The sequence below is a fragment of the Miniopterus natalensis genome, chromosome 12, assembly GCF_054644295.1.
Source record: "Miniopterus natalensis isolate mMinNat1 chromosome 12, mMinNat1.hap1, whole genome shotgun sequence".
Classification (NCBI taxonomy): domain Eukaryota; kingdom Metazoa; phylum Chordata; class Mammalia; order Chiroptera; family Miniopteridae; genus Miniopterus; species Miniopterus natalensis.
The window spans coordinates 29,577,102-29,594,049 of NC_142092.1; the positions used below are offsets into that span (position 1 = coordinate 29,577,102).

At 32.6% G+C, this 16,948-nt stretch overlaps 1 protein-coding gene across 2 annotated transcripts in view; it reads left to right on the top strand.

Moving 5' to 3' along the window:
• BRD10 (bromodomain containing 10) overlaps nt 1–16,948 on the top strand; it is an 83,129-nt gene that overhangs the window by 32,647 nt on the left and 33,534 nt on the right. For both annotated transcript variants that reach the window (XM_016214250.2, XM_087822672.1), the window contains 2 exons: nt 1,635–3,049; nt 16,002–16,081. In XM_016214250.2, coding sequence (XP_016069736.2) covers nt 1,635–3,049; nt 16,002–16,081 — 1,495 coding nt within the window. The remainder of the gene's footprint in view (nt 1–1,634; nt 3,050–16,001; nt 16,082–16,948) is intronic.

Below are 16,948 nucleotides of genomic sequence, written 5' to 3' on the forward strand. Positions count from 1 at the left end.
ACTACTAATCTACTTTGTCTCTAAAGATTTCTGGACTTTTCATATAAGTGGAATTACACAATATGTGGTATTTGTGGATGGCTTCTTTCACTTAGTGTCATGCTTTCAAGGTTAATCTATGTTGTAGCATGTATCAGCACTTCATTTACTTTATTACCAAATAATATTCTGTTGTATGGATATGCCACATTTTATTTATCCATTCAGGAGTTGACAGACATTTGGGGTATTTCCACTCTTTAGCTATTCCCAATAAGGCTACTATGAGCATTTACGTACAAGTTTTTGTGTGAACATGCATTTTTATTTCTTTTGAGTATAAACCTAGGAGTAGAATTGCTGGATCACCTGGTGGTAATCTTAAACTTCTGAGGAACTGCTACACTGTTTTCCAAAGCAGCTGTACCCTTTACAATGTATGAAGTTTTCAGTTCTCCACCTTTTTACCAATACTTGTTATCTGTCTCTCTGCATATAACATTTTGGGGGGAAATTAGAATAACAAATGAAGGAAAATATAATAATTAGTATCTCATTGTGGTTTTGGTGTGCAGTTCTCTAATGGATAACAATGTTGAGCATCTTTTCATGTGCTTATTGTTCATTTGTATATCTTCTTTGGAAAAATATATATTGAGGTCCTTTACCCATTTTTTAATCCAGTTATTTGTCTTTATTATTGAGTTACAAGTGTTCCTTGTATTTTCTAGATACAAGTCTCTTATTAGATATATGATGTGCAAAAATTTTCTCCTGTGGGTTGTCTTTTCACAGTACAAAAGCTTTTAGTTTTGATGATGTCCACTTTATTTTTTTCTTTTATTGCTGTGCTTTTGATGCTATATCTAAGAACACATTGCCTAATACAAGATCAGAAAGATTTATGTCTATGTTTTCATCTAATTTAAATTTTTTAATTTAAGATTTTGTGGCAGTGGCAGTAAAGAAATTTTTAAGGGGAAAAAAACACCTATTATCAACCTAGGAATCATTCATTTTTGAAATGCTCTTATGTCCTTGTTCAGTGTATGCATGTTTTTATTATTGCTGTTGTTTGGTAAGTACTATATTGTGTTCTAATATTTTTGTGCTTATACATGATATTCATAACTTTAATTTTAAGGCTATATAATATAGCCAGCTATTTTCCAGTTGTGTAATATAACTTCTTTATAGTTTTGTCTTTATTATATGATAAAACTCTGGTTAACACTGACAACACGTAACTTTTTACTTGTATTGAATTATTTTCTTAGTATAACTTTCTAGGAATGGAATTATGGGCTTAAAGGATGTAAAGATCTTTACAGCTCCTGTATGATGTCACATTACTTCTAGAAAGCACTAAACTGCTTTACTTTTTTTTGAAGTTGACACACATTATAAGAATTTTACTTTGAGTGGCATTATTGTCAATGATAATCCTCTATCAATAAACTTATGGTCAAGTTAAATGTGTATTTCTTCATCAAAAAAAAAAGGTATTTTAATGGGACGCTTTCTACTGATACAGAAAACTGGACCAGCCAGTTGCCTTGTTGACTGAAGATAAATATGACATACTTAAACTTTATTATTTTATGGCATCCTCTACTTTAAGCAATAATAGTTACATTTTGTTAAATTTCCTTTAGGCTTCGGGAGCAGGAAAGAAAAGAAGCAGAAGAAGCTAGCCAAAAGGAATTAGAAGAATGGGAAAGAAGACTTCTAGCTCAAGCAGCCCCAACTTGTATGGAGACCATGTGGGAAATTCCAGCTATTGGGCATTTCCTTTGTTTAGCCCAGCAAATTCTAAACTTGCCAGAAATAGTCTTTTACGAATTGGAACGTTGTCTTCTGATGCCTCAGTGTAATGCTTTTTTATCTAAAATAATGACTTCCCTATTAAGTCCTCCTCATCGCAGACCTACCTTACATCGAAGACCTACTTTGCCTTATAGGACCTGGGAGGCAGCACTGAGACAGAAAGTACAGCAGTGGTACACTGCTGTAGGGCAGACTGAAAATCCCAATAACTGTGCTGAGAAACTTGGTTTGTGTCCTCAGTTTTTTAAAGTTCTTGGAGAAGTTAATCCATTGGAAGAAAAACCTTTTCACGAACTACCTTTCCACCAAAAAGTGTGGATACTTAAGGGTCTTTGTGACTTTGTGTATGAAACACAAAAAGAAGTTCAAGATGCTGTACTTGGACAGCCTATTCATGAATGCAGGGAAGTTATCCTTGGTTACGATTATTTGGAGAATGCTTATGTACATTTTCCACAGTTCTGTGGTGCAGATGTACGGATTTACAAGCAGAGACCTTTTCAGGCCCCAGAATTTCCAATTCCACCCATTAAAATACAAAAAGTACCTCGGATTAAACTGGAGAAATTGAAGTGTGACTATTTTAGTACAAGTAATGGCGAACATAGGTGTAGCAGAGAAGGCCTGCCCTCTGCCTTCAAGAAAGAGCAAGAAATTAATTTTGATCCAACTTGCCCTGTTAAAATGAACTTGAGTAATCATGGCATCTCTGTTGAAATGGAAGTGAAATCCAACTGTGAAATTAGAATTCGCAGGCCCTGTGAAATTAAAAGAACTGATTGTTGTAAAGAAAATTTAGAGAAACCAGGAAGTCCAGGAGAAGTTACTGGCTTTGGAGAGCCTCTCAGTCCAGGTGAAATAAGATTTATAGAAAATCACGAGAGATATGGTGAAGCTTCCAGAGTAAAGCCTGAACCTAGTCCATTAAAAGAAAATGCTCTGAAATCTTGCCAAATACATGTAAATGGAAGTCACAGTGATCATGGAGAAATTAGCTGCCACAAAGTTGTAAGGGATATTCTGTTAGAGCAGTCACTGCAGAGCCACAAGAAACTCAAGCTAACTAAAATGAGGGCAAAAAAGAAGAAAAAGAAAAAAAAGAAATTAAAAGATGTTTTGAATGAAAACCTACAGAGAAAGCGTGAAGGTCTTCATTCTCTTGCATTCAAGTCTTACAAACCTGAGATCCAGAATAAGTTATTGATCATCAAAAAGAAAGCAAAACACAAGAAGCACAAATCTGGTAAGCTAGCACAAATGGGTGAGAATTATATTTAAGCATACTTCAAGTTCTTTCAATTAGGCATCATTAACAGAATGAAATGCACATGTATGTGCATGTGTGGTCATGCATGTATGTGTGTATCTGCATGTGTATGTAAGGGTCAAGTTTTACATTATTCCCCATGATTAAAACCCAGAGCAGAAGAAATTTCATTACTAACAACAAGAACAAAATACTGGTGCAATAATTTGAATTTAGTTCTCAGTTGAAAGTCCTCGGACATTATGTGTCTATATCTCTTTAGACCAATTTCTCCGTAAGTGATGCTTTCCATCACTGATTAGAAGTGAGGTTGTTTCCCCTGGGTAAGGGCAGTACAGTACAGTGGGAAAGACACTGATATCAGGAGATAGCATTCCTAGGACTAAAGTTCATAGCAACTAGCTTCTTAAACCAAGGCAGGTCAGATTATCTTTTTGGCTCTCAGTTTTTCCCCACATCATATATTTTTCAGTGCTCTGTTTTCAGTTTGTATTTGCATACCCACAAAATGTTGTGAAATGTAAGGAAAGAGTTATATCAACTAATAAGACACGAAACATATTTATATAAAAGGAATTGTAAATTTGTCTTACACTGAATTTAACTAATGTATCTGTCACAAGCCTGTTTAAATAATAAAACAAAAAATCCTATAAATATAGTATTCATTTGCTGGTTGCTCTGTTTCTTAATTACTCAGGTGCTTTTGCTTTTCCTATTCTTTGCCTTTTAATCGGTTTAAGTGTTTCATTTATTGAGAGCATAGGTGAGATAAAAGCAGATGACTAACTTTATTTATTAACCCTAATAAAAAGTTGCCTGATTGGAAAAAACTTGATTCGTTTACTAAAGTAGATTGTGGTTTATTGTCATTATTTGCAGATTTCAATTTTTATTCCCTCTTTCAGTAACAAAGATAAGATTTGGCAGTAATTTAATAATGAAATAGCAAATGAGGGAGTGAATTTAGTTTAGTTCTATAGCTGTTATACATTAGTTATTTAAATCATTAAATACAATTAAATGTGTTTTTAAATGTATATGTAATGTATCATTGATAAAGAAGTAGTATAAAATTTTATCAAGAACAGGATGTGTGTTGAACTGAAAATTGCAAAGTGGTCCACACTGATCTAAGCAATGAAAAACTACAATATTTTAAAGTAACTTTCAGAAATAAACCTTTTAAATTTTACAAGCAATCCATTAGGCTGTATAAAATTTAGTTTGATTAATTTGGTGAGTTCTCTGAAATGTTAGCCTCTGAAATACTAAATATTTTTAAATTTGAAAAAGTTTTCAATTCTAAAGTATGTAATATTGTTTTATTAATATCATTATTTCCTAAAACCTTTTATTAAGTTTATTTATGACCTACTAGTCATGTGTTCCAAGTTAATTATTTATTAAATTGGTTTATAAAATAACATAGTTATCGATGTAGCAGAATAAAAATATTAATTGCTAAGAATTGGATTAAATGAATTTGTAAGCATATAAGTGTTGCTACATTTTTGAATATAAGTTCAAAATGTAGATCAGAGGGGAAATTTATGAGAATTTAATGTCCAATTCTAGACAAGTGAATAAAAAAAAGTCAGAAGCAAATTCAGCTAGTACTTGCGTACCCTCTCCATGCCTTCTTAACTGAGGAGAAAAGGCTTACAGGAATGAAGTAGAAGAAAATAATGCACTTGCGTATACACTTTCTCATATTTATCTTAAGGGAAAATTTTAGAAAGTCAGCCTTCAGTCTGAAAATACGTGGATCTTGCAAATACAGTTTCTCTGTCCATTGTTAGCACTGGGTAAGCATAGGCCAATTCTCTTTCTTCATCAGATACTAAACTTCTAACTGTTATTACATTGTTACATAAAATGTTATAACAACACAAAACATTTGTTTTACATCATTTTGCCCTGAGGTTCTTTAGTAGGTATAAGACATTGGCCTTTTATAAAGTCAGTTTGGGCATACTCTAATCCAGTATTTCTCATTTTAAGAGTAAGCTGAATGGTCACAGATTTGGGAGCTGTTCCTCTTATAGATTCACATTGTGCATTAGTACAGGTCCATAATGCATTTTATGAAACTTGTACCATATATGTTTTAGAAGTCAGAAATCTTCAGATTTTAGAAGGGTGTTAACGATGTATATAGTGTTTATGAAGTAACATCCTCAGTGGAGTTTGGAGCAGCCACTGTAATCAAATACATAATTTCTACAGAAAACATTTTTTTAAAATTGTTAGACCAAATGAGATAAAGACTATAAAGAACCTCATAACAGTTCAGGTTAGATTTTGCTACTGTATAAATTATTTTTTAAAACTTTTAGTTTTCAGAATCTTTTGGACTCTAGAATTGTGGATAATTGATTATGTGTCTGTATAGTAAAGACTCTACGAAGTCTTGAAGAAAAAGAAACTGTTTAGTTTCCTTTAACTTAGTATTTTTTCAAGTTTATTTGAACAGAGAGCTATTTTATTTATTTTATTTTATTTTATCCAAATTATAGTATTGTATAGAATATACTTTGGGATAAACTATGTCATCCGTGACTGATTTATGAACCTTAATTTAGGATGGACTGAATTCTATATGTAGTTAATCTTTTTCCTTTTATGTTTTAATTTTCAGTTGTATCTTCAGATTTAGTAACCCTTCTTACTGTGATGGGAGATGATTTTTAGTAGAAGGCACAAAGGCAAATTGATTAAAAATGATTTGATAATTTTAATGCACTATGAGACAGTTTCACAGTTTTTAAGTATTTTTATTTTCCAGAATTGGAGTTTTCTTTTTGCTTTTTAAATTTTTGAATTCACTTTTAGTTATTTAAGCCTGTTCCTTACTCTTGGAAACATTATAGAATAGAAAAACATTGGAATTTCCCTTAATGTGCACACTTACAGCAGCAGATACTTCTCCTTCATGATATTTATAAGATCTATTCGTAACAGTTAAATTTATTTCTAGGTTATTTTGGTTATTGTCTCCCCTCTATTCTGTAGCATTCTTTTTTTAGCCTTGATTAAAATTAAGTTTAATAATTTCCATAGCAGTAAATCTGAAAGGATTATAAATTGTCAGTGAAAGTGTTTTTGAGAAGGCAAGCATTGCTTTACATAGATTAGGAATATTTAGAAAATATTTTACAATAGTTGCAAAAAAATGGGGTTAAATTTTTTTTTTTTTTTAAACTTATTTTTAACATGTATCTTGTCATCATAAAGTTGATTTTAGGGCTAAGTTGGTTTTCTGGAAAGGCAGTTTTCTGTAATAGCCAAAAGTTTACTTAATATAAATAAACCTTGGAAAGACCACTGACTGGTAACTTTGAGACCATTAGTTTGTGTTATAATGCACTACATTTGTTAGAGCATTTATTATAGAGAGCAGTGTTTATCACTTAAAGTTGTAAACTGTATTTGCCACTGGAGGTTAAATTTATGGCCAACCTTGGGATCATCGATCCTCTGTTTATGACCTCTTGATCTTGTTGTAAGTAACTAGTAATTGTATGAAAATTGAGTGTTTTGTGTAGTTTTTAGGGAAAAAATGTTTCTCCTCCACAATTTCATTTAAGTAAAGGTAAATACATGACTTTAGCAGGCAAAAATACAAAGTAAATACTCTTTCTCCCACAATGGGTTCGGACCTTTTCCCTGCAGCCTAATGAAGTTTTGTGGAAGAATTACTGAACATTTGGGGTACAATTTTGAAAATGAAGATGTCATACAAATGACCAAAAAGCCCAGGCTTTGACTGTACAAAGATTAGCTTTTTTGTTTGTTTATGTTTTGTTTCTCAATATTCTATAACATTCTTGAGGACAGAAGGATTATTTCTGGTTTAGCATTCCTAGCACTTAGCACAGTGACTGACACATTGTGTAGGAATCTATTGAATAAATAAGTGCACACACAAGTATGGTTCACTCAAGATATAACTAAAATTAACTCTTTAATATGTCTTTCATATCCTTTTTAAGGTATTTATATTGTTGAATAGGATTGTACTACACATACCATTTTACAGTCTGCTTTTTTTCACATAATAGAATACCATGAAAATCTTTGTGCAATAAATAGATTCCTGCAGAATCATTTAAAATGATTACATAGGATTCTGTTATATGTACTTTGTAGTTATTTAACCAAATTCCTTATTGGGCATTTTGGTTGTTTTCAATAATATGCTATTATAGATTGTATAGAACAGGTAGAGTTGACTGAACTTAATTAGAAATTTAAAAGCCTGAAGAATCAGATAAAAATTTTTAAAGATATATTAATTGTTACAAAAACTTACAGTCTTTTAAGTTATTCATTACAGCCAGTTTGGTTTGGAGGGTTTTTTTCCTTCCACACATGGTGATTATTTTCAACCAGATCATTTTGTGGTAGCTTCTTTAAACTGATTAAAATAAATAAGACAAGTGGTGGTATTCTCTTACAGGTATAGAAACTAAGATTCAAGATGGTAAAAAACCTTATTTTAATAATTGTTAAGTATATGTTAAAGACCATACAATAAAATGTCAAGTAGAGTGTAAATCAATGTGTGCTAATAGTCTGGGAAGCGTTCTCTGAGGAAGAAGGGCTTTGAAAATAATGACGATTGGATAGATGAGAAATGGTTAATAATGTGAGCAAAGGCATGGCAGCATAATTAAGTCAGAGGTCACTGAAAAATTAACACAGAAAAACTGAAGGAAAAGTTGAAAAGTTGAGGTCTTAGAAGTTGTTTGAATGATGAGAATATGCCATTTTGGGGCAGTATTTTTCTATTTTAAATAATTGAACCAGGAGCCCAGTACAAGGAAATGAGCATGAAATAAGGTCTATCAAATGTGTAAAAAGCAATGAGCTGGTTTATAGGGAATGACTGAGAAAGTAATGTAATCTACAATATTTGGTTATATCCAGGCCCATATTTGTAAAAGATTGTACAGTTCTGTGTTGCTAGCACTATAGAACTTAACTATGTGTGTCTTTATGGGGAAAACTTTTAGAGGACCAACTCAACATGGTAAAAGAGTAAAAGGATAAACTGTACTCCATATCCTTTTATTTTGTCTTCTACTCTCATGCCCTATTCCACCCCCACAAAATCTAATAATCTGATGCTTTTTGTGTGCCAGGCACTGTTCTAAACCTTTATACATACTGTCTCATTTAACCTTCATAAAAACTCCATAAACTAGATGCTATTATTATTTCCCATTGTATAGCTTTTATAGATTAAAAAAAACTGAAGCACAGAGAAGTTTATTCATGTGCCCAAGGTAACGCAGCCAGTAAGTGGCAGAATTAGGAGAAAGGATCTTGCAAAGTAACTGGGATATCGTTAAATAGCTATAAAAAGAGACTGACAGGGTTTAAATGAAAGGGTAGAGGTAACTTTAGAAAGAGGAAATTCTAAATCAAGATGAGCAATGATTACATGACTTTTCTATCACATTGACAGAAAAAAAATTTTTTTTGAGAGAGATGCTGCAATAATCAGAATATGACAACTGACTCAATATTCTAAATTTAAGGAGAAAAAAAAAAGTAGATGTTTAGCAGTTATTGAATTACAGGATAGGGTTAAAAAATTGCCAGTGTTAAGGCCAAATTGCTTACATAGAAATAGAACATTCCAGAAATTTCTGTAGAATATATATATTAGTTCAAGACATGCACATTTAGTAAATAAAAGTCAAGTTTAGATTCCAGTTGTGGCTTGACATTCTAAGTACTTCCCAGATTTACTGTTTAATAATGCAAATGCCCTTGTATTTTTACTTTTAACAGTGATTAATGTCTTAGTATCCATTCACTTATGGTGCCTAAAATGAAAACACTGAGAGAGTAGAGAATGTGTTAATGGGATAATTGTTAAACATGAGAAGGCCAGATCTAGGAGGGCATTGGAGTGGAAGTCCCTGAATAGCTCAAGGGGCCAAGGGGTAAAGACAGGCAGGGCAGCCAAGTGAAGGAGAGGGGTAAAGGTGAGTAACGAAAGACTGAAGAGAGAGGACTTGGATTGGTGGTGATAATCACCTTCCTTGTTCTAGTCCGAGGTGTATCTCCACATTTAGAAGACTAGAGTTTTGTGCCTAAGTTTATAATGTAAAATATATTTTTAGTTATATTTTACCCTCTCAAGTTGGGTTTTCTTTTCTAGAGCTGTTCTAAGCATAGTTTTAAAAAGCTTCATTATGCTGCACTTGTAACATTAATTACTAGGCCATATTAAGGTTTTCTTACCATTTTTCTGGTACAAGTTGAGGCTCAGCTTTTTGCCCATGTCTGTGTTTTAAGCTCAAGAATTAAGTTGAAATTCTGTGTATGTTTTAAACTGTTCCTGACTTCAGCGCAATCCTAGATCTGAGAATTACATTCTATTTTATGGGACCAGGTGACTTAGGGCAGTGGAAGCCCACTGGGAGGCAGTATGTAACTTGCTCTGTGTATATCTTACCCTGAAACAAAAACAGATTACCAAATGAAGGCTGTGTAGTTTTGTATTATACCATGCTCCATTTTAAAAGTATTTAATAAAAAAGGAAGAGCTAATTTTTAATGAAGAATATAGGAACTTTTGTATTCAGATTTTTTTATAAGAATATAGACTGAAGGTATTAATAGTGAATAGGCAAATCTTCTAACCCTAGTAAAAAGGAATGCTCTGACATCAGTCTGAAGCATATTACATCGCTACAGAAAGTCAGAAAGAATGCAGTATTTTACCATTAAAAAGAGCACAGCATTATCTCTGGCTGGGCAGCTCATTTGGTTAGTTTCCCCAATATGCCAAGATTGCAGGTTCAATCTCCAGTCAGGGCACATACAAGAATCAACCCATGAATGCATAAATAAGTGGAACAACACATCAGTCAATTTCGGTATCTCTCTCTCTTTCTTTCTCTTTCTCCCTCTCTCTCTCTCAAAAATAAAGTAACATGCTTTAAAAAAAAAAAAAGCACAGCTTTGAAGTGAGACAGATCTAGCACAAATACATGCTCCAGTGCATGTTAGCTACAAGTCCTCCATTGATTTATTTACCTGTTTATAGCCAGCTTCTTTATCTGTAAAAAAATGAGGTAATACCTACCTTGCTGTATCATTACAAAGATTAATTTGAATAGCAAAGCATAGTACCTAACATGGTGCTTGGCAGGTTATAGGAGTCAATAAATGGTTACTATGACTTTTGAGAGGTTAGAATTGCATAATAGAACTTGGACTTTGGCATTAGAATTCCTGGCTGTGGTGCTTACGTACAGTGTAACACTTGAGTAAGTAATCTTTTTGATCTTCAGTTAGCCCACATTAAAATGGGGGATTGCCTATCTTGGAGGGTTGTTTAAAGAATTAATTAGGTAATTTATATAAATCACCTTACTAAGTGTCTGATAAATAGTAGCTTCTCAATAGATACCAGTTTTCTTACTACCATTTCTAGGTCATGTTATGAAACTTTGGTGAATTGTGTAAATTATTTAAAGTCATTATCAGTATTTTCCTTGTTATAAAATGGTCTCCAAAGGACCCTCAGAATAAGTAACTCGCCTCCCCTTTTCTGTCCCCACACTGGTGAAATTTCTGTTGAAAAGTAGAATTCTTTTATTTAAGAATCATTTCTCATTACTGACTGTATGCTAAATGCTGTAACTACAAAATGAATGTGATTTCTGTCAGGAATAATTCACAATCAAGTAAGGAAAATAAACAAATGGATCATCATACTGTTTGATAACTTATAATAATTTATATATGTACAAAGTAGAGTGGTAGAAAGAGGGCATGAGTAAGAAAAACTAAGGTGAAGGTATAAGTTAATAAAAGAATTTGAAGAAGGTTAAGATAAATACTTTGTTTAGACTCTTATCCTCATAGCTTAGTTATAGTAGATAATAACAGTAACATTTATTAATCAGTCTGCCCACCAGTAGTCTAAGCTCTTTACATGTTTTAACTCATTTAATTCTCACAAAGTAGGTAATATCATTATCCCTATATTACAGATGAAGAAACTGCACAAGGAAATAAAGCAATTTGTTCAAGCTCTTGCAGCTAGTAGGTGGTTACAGCTGGTATTCAAACCCAGGTTGTTTAATTCCAAGACTCAAGCTTAAAACCACTGTACAGTACTACCTCCAGTTACTTAATAACATTTAAGTATCCTAATGACATGGTGAAAGGAAATACCCAATAATCACCTCAGCTTTTCTTTTTTTAGTTATAGTTTATATTCAGTATTATTCTATATTAGTTTAAGATGTATAGCATAATGGTTAGACAATCATGTACTTTATAGAGTGATCCCCCCAATATTTTAACTGCCCACCTGTCCCCATACATTGTTATTGTGGTATTATTTTTTTCACATATAAGTGAAATCAAGTGGTATTTGTCTTTATGTGACTTATTTCACTTACCACCTCAGCTTCTTAATTCATTCAAATAGAGTGGCTGCTAGAGTTAACTGAGAATTCAGTACCTGAGTTTAGTGCCTATCTAGCAACAATATGAAATTCATTGAGAATATCAAGGGTTATGCTGATAAATACAAAATAATGTGATGTTTAAAACTAATTAGAGTGGTACAGGAGTGGAGGTGGTGGGGAGAGGGGGACATTAAGGAAGGATTTCATTTCCTTCAAATTGTTTTTATAGCCTTCCTAGTTTTAGATCAGTAAGGTCATTAAATCTTTTCTCATGAATTTTAATAAATAGTAAAGGTGGAATATAGAGGAAAGGTATCCTGGTGTTCAAATCCTTGAGTCCCCTCTAGAGGTGCCTATTGCACTATTTAGAAATTAGTTGCTAATTACTACTTGTATTAGAGAGATACCAAGAATTTAATCACTTTTCCCTGAATATTGCTTGTTTAAACAGCCCATCCACTTATTTTTGTACGAGTTAGTTCTCATATAGGTACCATGTAAGCGCAAAAGCAAATAAAACAAAAATATGTTAGCTTTTTAAAATTTATTTAAAAGCAAATGTCAAGTGAAAGCAAGTTGATAGTTACTAGAACCAGACAATAAAACCCATGTGAACCTTAGTAAGTCAAAGTTTTCAGTAGTTCAAGCATAGTATATGTATTTTATTGATTTAGAAGTTATCCAAATTACAGTTCTGTGATATGAAAATAGTTATTTTGTAAACTGGAATTGTGACTTGTGCCTACAAGTTGAATAAAATGTTGCAAATTGACTATTTTCAGTGAGGAAATTGAAATAACCATAAAAAAAAACAACTCCCAAAAATTAAAAGTCCAGGACCAGGTGGCTTCATGTGTGAATTCTAGCACACATTCGAAGATTTGATATCTGTCCTTCTCAAACTCTGCCCAAAACTGAAAAAGAGGCAGTATTTCCTAACACATTTTATGAGGCCAACATAACCCTGATACTAAAACCTAGTGAGGATAACACAAAAAAAGAAAACTATAGACCCATATCTCTGATGAATACAGAGGCAAAAATACTAACAAGTCAAATACAACAATACATTTAAAAAAATACATCACAATGAAGTGGGGTTCATTTCACGGGCACAAGGATGGTTCAACATATGCAAATCAGTCAGTGTAATACACCACATTAACCAAACAAAGGATAAAAATCATACGATCTCATCAATAGATGCAGAAAAAGTATTTGATAAAATACAACATCCATTTATAAATGCTCAATAAAATGGGTATAGAAGGAAAGTACCTCAACGTAATAAAGGCCATAGATGACAAATCCTGAGCCAGTATCATACTCAATGGTGAAAAACTGAAAGCTTTTCCTCTTAAAGTCAGGAACAAGAAAAGGATGCCCATTCTCACCACTCTTATTCAGCAGGGTTTTTTAAGTCCTAGCTAGAGCAATCAGGCAAGTGAAAGAACTAAAAGGCATCCAAGTTGGGAAGGAAGAAGTAAAGATGTCACTTTTTGCAAATGACGATTCTATATATAGAAAACTCTAAAGACTCCACCAAAAAACTATTAGAAACAATAAATACAGCAATGTTGCAGGATACAAAATCAATGTACAAATATCCACTGCTTTCCTTTATACTAACAATGAAACTTCAGAAAAAGAAATGGAAAAAAAAATTCCTTTTGCAATTGTAATCAAAAGAATAAAATACCTAGGAATAAACTTAACAAAGGATGTGAAGTACCTATATACTGAAAACTACAATGCATTAAAAGAGATTGAAGAAGACACAGTAAAATGGAAAGATAGTGTTCATGGATTGGAAGAGCCAACAGAATTAAAATGTTCATATTACCCAAAGCAATATACAGATTTAACACAATCCCACATCAAAATTCCAATGCCATTTTTAAAATAAATAGAACAAAAAAGAAAACTTTGGATTTGTATGGAACCAAAAAGACCCTGAATAGCCAAAGCAATCCTGAGAAAAAAGAACAAAGCAAGAGGTATCACGCTACCTGACTTCAGATTACGCTACAGAGCTACAATAATCAAAACAGCATGGTATTGGCTGAAAAACAGACACACAGAACAATGGAACAGAATTGAGAACCCAGAAATAAAACCACATGTGTATGGGCAAATAATTTTTGACAAAGGACCTGAAAATACACAATGGAGAAAAGAAAGGCTCTTCAAAAAATAGTGCTAGGAAAATTGGAAAGCCACATGCAAAAGAACGAAACCAGATACACTTAGTCCCCATGTACAGAAATTAACTCAAAGTGGGTCAAAGGCCTAAATATAAGATCTGAAACAACAAATTACCTAGAAGGAAACATAGGTACTAAACTAATGGACCTTGATCTTAGAGAAGATTTTATGAATTTGACCCCAAAGGCAAGGGAAGTAAAGGTAAAAATAAATCAATGGGACTGTATCAAACTAGAAAGCTTCTGCAGAGCAGAAGAAACCACCAACAAAACAAAAAGGAAACTGACTGAATGGGAGATATTTGCAAACAACAGCTTAGACAAGGGGTTAATATCCAAAATATATAACTCATACAACTCAACACCATAGTCCAGTTAAAAAATGGGCAGAGAACATCAACAGACACCTGTCCCAAGAATTCATACAAATGGCCAACAGATATATGAAAAGATGTTCCACTTCACTATTAGGGAAATGCAAATCAAAACTGCAATGAGATACCACCTCACACCTGTTAGAGTGGTTATCATCAACAAGACAGGTAATAACAACTGTTGGAGAAAAAGGAACCCTCATTCACTGCTGATTGGAACATAAACTGGTACAGCCACTATGGAAAACAGTATAGTGGTTCCTCAAAAAATTAGAGAATAGCATTATCGTATAACCCAGCAATCCCTCCTCTGGGTATCTATCTGAAAAACTCGAAAACATTCATTCGCAAACGTATATTCACCCCTATGTTCATTGCAGCAGCATTCATGGTGGCCAGGACATGGAGATAACCAAAGTGTCCTTGGATAGAGGATTGGGTAAAGAAGATACACGTATATACTGTAGAATACTACTCATCCATGGGAAAGGATGAAGTACTGCTATTTGCAACAACATCGATGGATCTGGAGAATATTATGCTAAGTGAAATAAGTCAGAAAAAGCTAAGAACCATATGATCTCACTCATGTGAGATACAAAACTGAAACTTATAGACACAGATAGCAGTATGGTGGTTACCAGAGGGAAGAAGGGATGGGGGGTAATAAAGAGTAAAGGGGGCCAAATTATATGGTAACGCAAGATGATTTGACTTTGGGTGGTGGGCACACAATGCAATATACAGATCATGTGTCATAGAAATGTACACTTGAAATCTATATGATCCTATTAACTAATGTCACCCCAATTTAATTTTTAAATTGACTTCATGTAAGATCTTATCTGTATAGAAAAATGTTTAAAAAGGAGCAATAAGGGTGTATGTAGAGCAAAGTTAATTTATGTACTTAAGTCATTTTCCCTTTTGAAAAACTAGTAACTTTTTACGTTTATTTTAGCCTGCAGATGATTGTGAACTAAAATTAACTTTTAAGTATTTCCAGTTTTTATCCCCTTACATAGATTGTAAGCTCCTGGAGGACAGGGTTTCCATTTTATAATTCTTTGTTATTCCCATAAATTGTATAGTGTCCTATATCTCATGTTTGTTGAAAAATTAACAACCAGTTTATTAATTGATTTTGCTAATTGCAAATGAGGAGAAAAACATTTACTTTAACACGATTTATACTAAAAATAGAGGTTATATGCATGAATGTGTCTCTTTTGTCAGATTAAATACACAGAGTAGATTTACTTTATGCTATAAATTTGATTTAAGAATATAGGTTTATTTTTCCCAGTAATTTTTAGTTACACAGATGATTAGGTACACTTTAAAGGGAGATGTTTACTTTGTTTTAAAACTGGTCATTGAATACTGCCAAAGGCAGCCCTTGAGGAAAGATTTGGTGAGTGCAGAGCTAAAGGGATAGAAAAACACTGTTTCCTGAGCTACTGACAGGATTTTTACATTGGGTTGGCTCAAGAGACCATAGTCTTCAGAGTATAATTCTATGCAGGTTCCTGACTATGTAAGTTACTGTTAAAGGTAAGGTTTTTTCCTGTGTAACCTCATTTTTAAGTTGTGAATTAGATTTTAACTGAGTTGTAATGTGACTTTTTTGCTAAATCTAATTTGTAGTAAATTCTGATACTGTGCAACACACTGGAGATTGTAATAGTTTGGTTCTTATATAAGGAAAACAGCATTTGTTAATGTTTCTGTTATAGGTAGTTACAGTTTAATGTTTGCTTTCACTAGGGCCTGTTTTGATTCATCACTTTTATTTGACTCACTAAAATCCATCTGTTAGTTATAATTTAACTTTCAAGTTTCTATGTAATTTTTGTTAATGAAGGTTTATTAACAGCATTATGAAGCTTTTCTCTTTTAATCTTGAAAGGAAAAAAATCCATATCTAAAAAAGCAATCACAAAGAAGAGGAAAACTGTCACAAAGTCATCTACTGTACCAGAATTTCAGGTAAGTGTTTTAGTTTTCTCTCAACATTCTTTAATTTAAGTTTTGTTTCAGTGTTTGTATCGTTTGTCAAGAAATTGCTAAATTCCACTGTAGCACACATATACTTTCAATGAAATGTTTCCAGCTGTGACTTTTCCCTGCAAGTGCAGACATAGGTAGTACTTATGAGTTAATCTGCTAGTATTTCAAAAAAAATTTTACCTCTATTTTTGTCTCTGATAGTCAGAAATTTTTTTTTTAATATACTATGTTGTTTTGTGGAAGTAGTTTAATAGAACTATATATACAAGTAAATGTGTAAATGAAAGTCTTTCAAGAACAAACCGTATATGTGCATGGAAATACTGCCTAGGTAATCCATTTTTATTTATTTTGGCACTGTAGAAATGGTCAAGTTGTTAATTTGAAAAACAAATCTTTTAACTTTTAGTTACATATAAACTTTTGAAAGACTATTAAGTAAAGGTTAATTCAGTTATCTTTAAATATTTCTGCAAAAAGAAAAAATCACATGCCTGCCATGTGATTATGTGAAGAGTTTTTTGTTTAAAGCGGATACTAGAATAAGCAGAATCTCACCTTAATTAAATATGTTTATCTTCTATTTTTTATAAAAGATGTTTTCTTCAACAAATGATTTTTTCTTTAAAAATATCTTTTTATTAGGGTGTCCATCCATTTCCAAAAGTTTTACAACCTAATATGTCATTGCTGAAAATAAAAATACTAAAATGAGTTTCTGTGAGTTAATTCAAGTAAAGAAGAAAATAAAGGAGTAGTAACTACGAAAATATTGATAGTATGTAATGTGAGTTTGAAGTCATCTTTTTTTCTATAAAGTTCCTATTTTTGGAAGTGTTTCTTTGA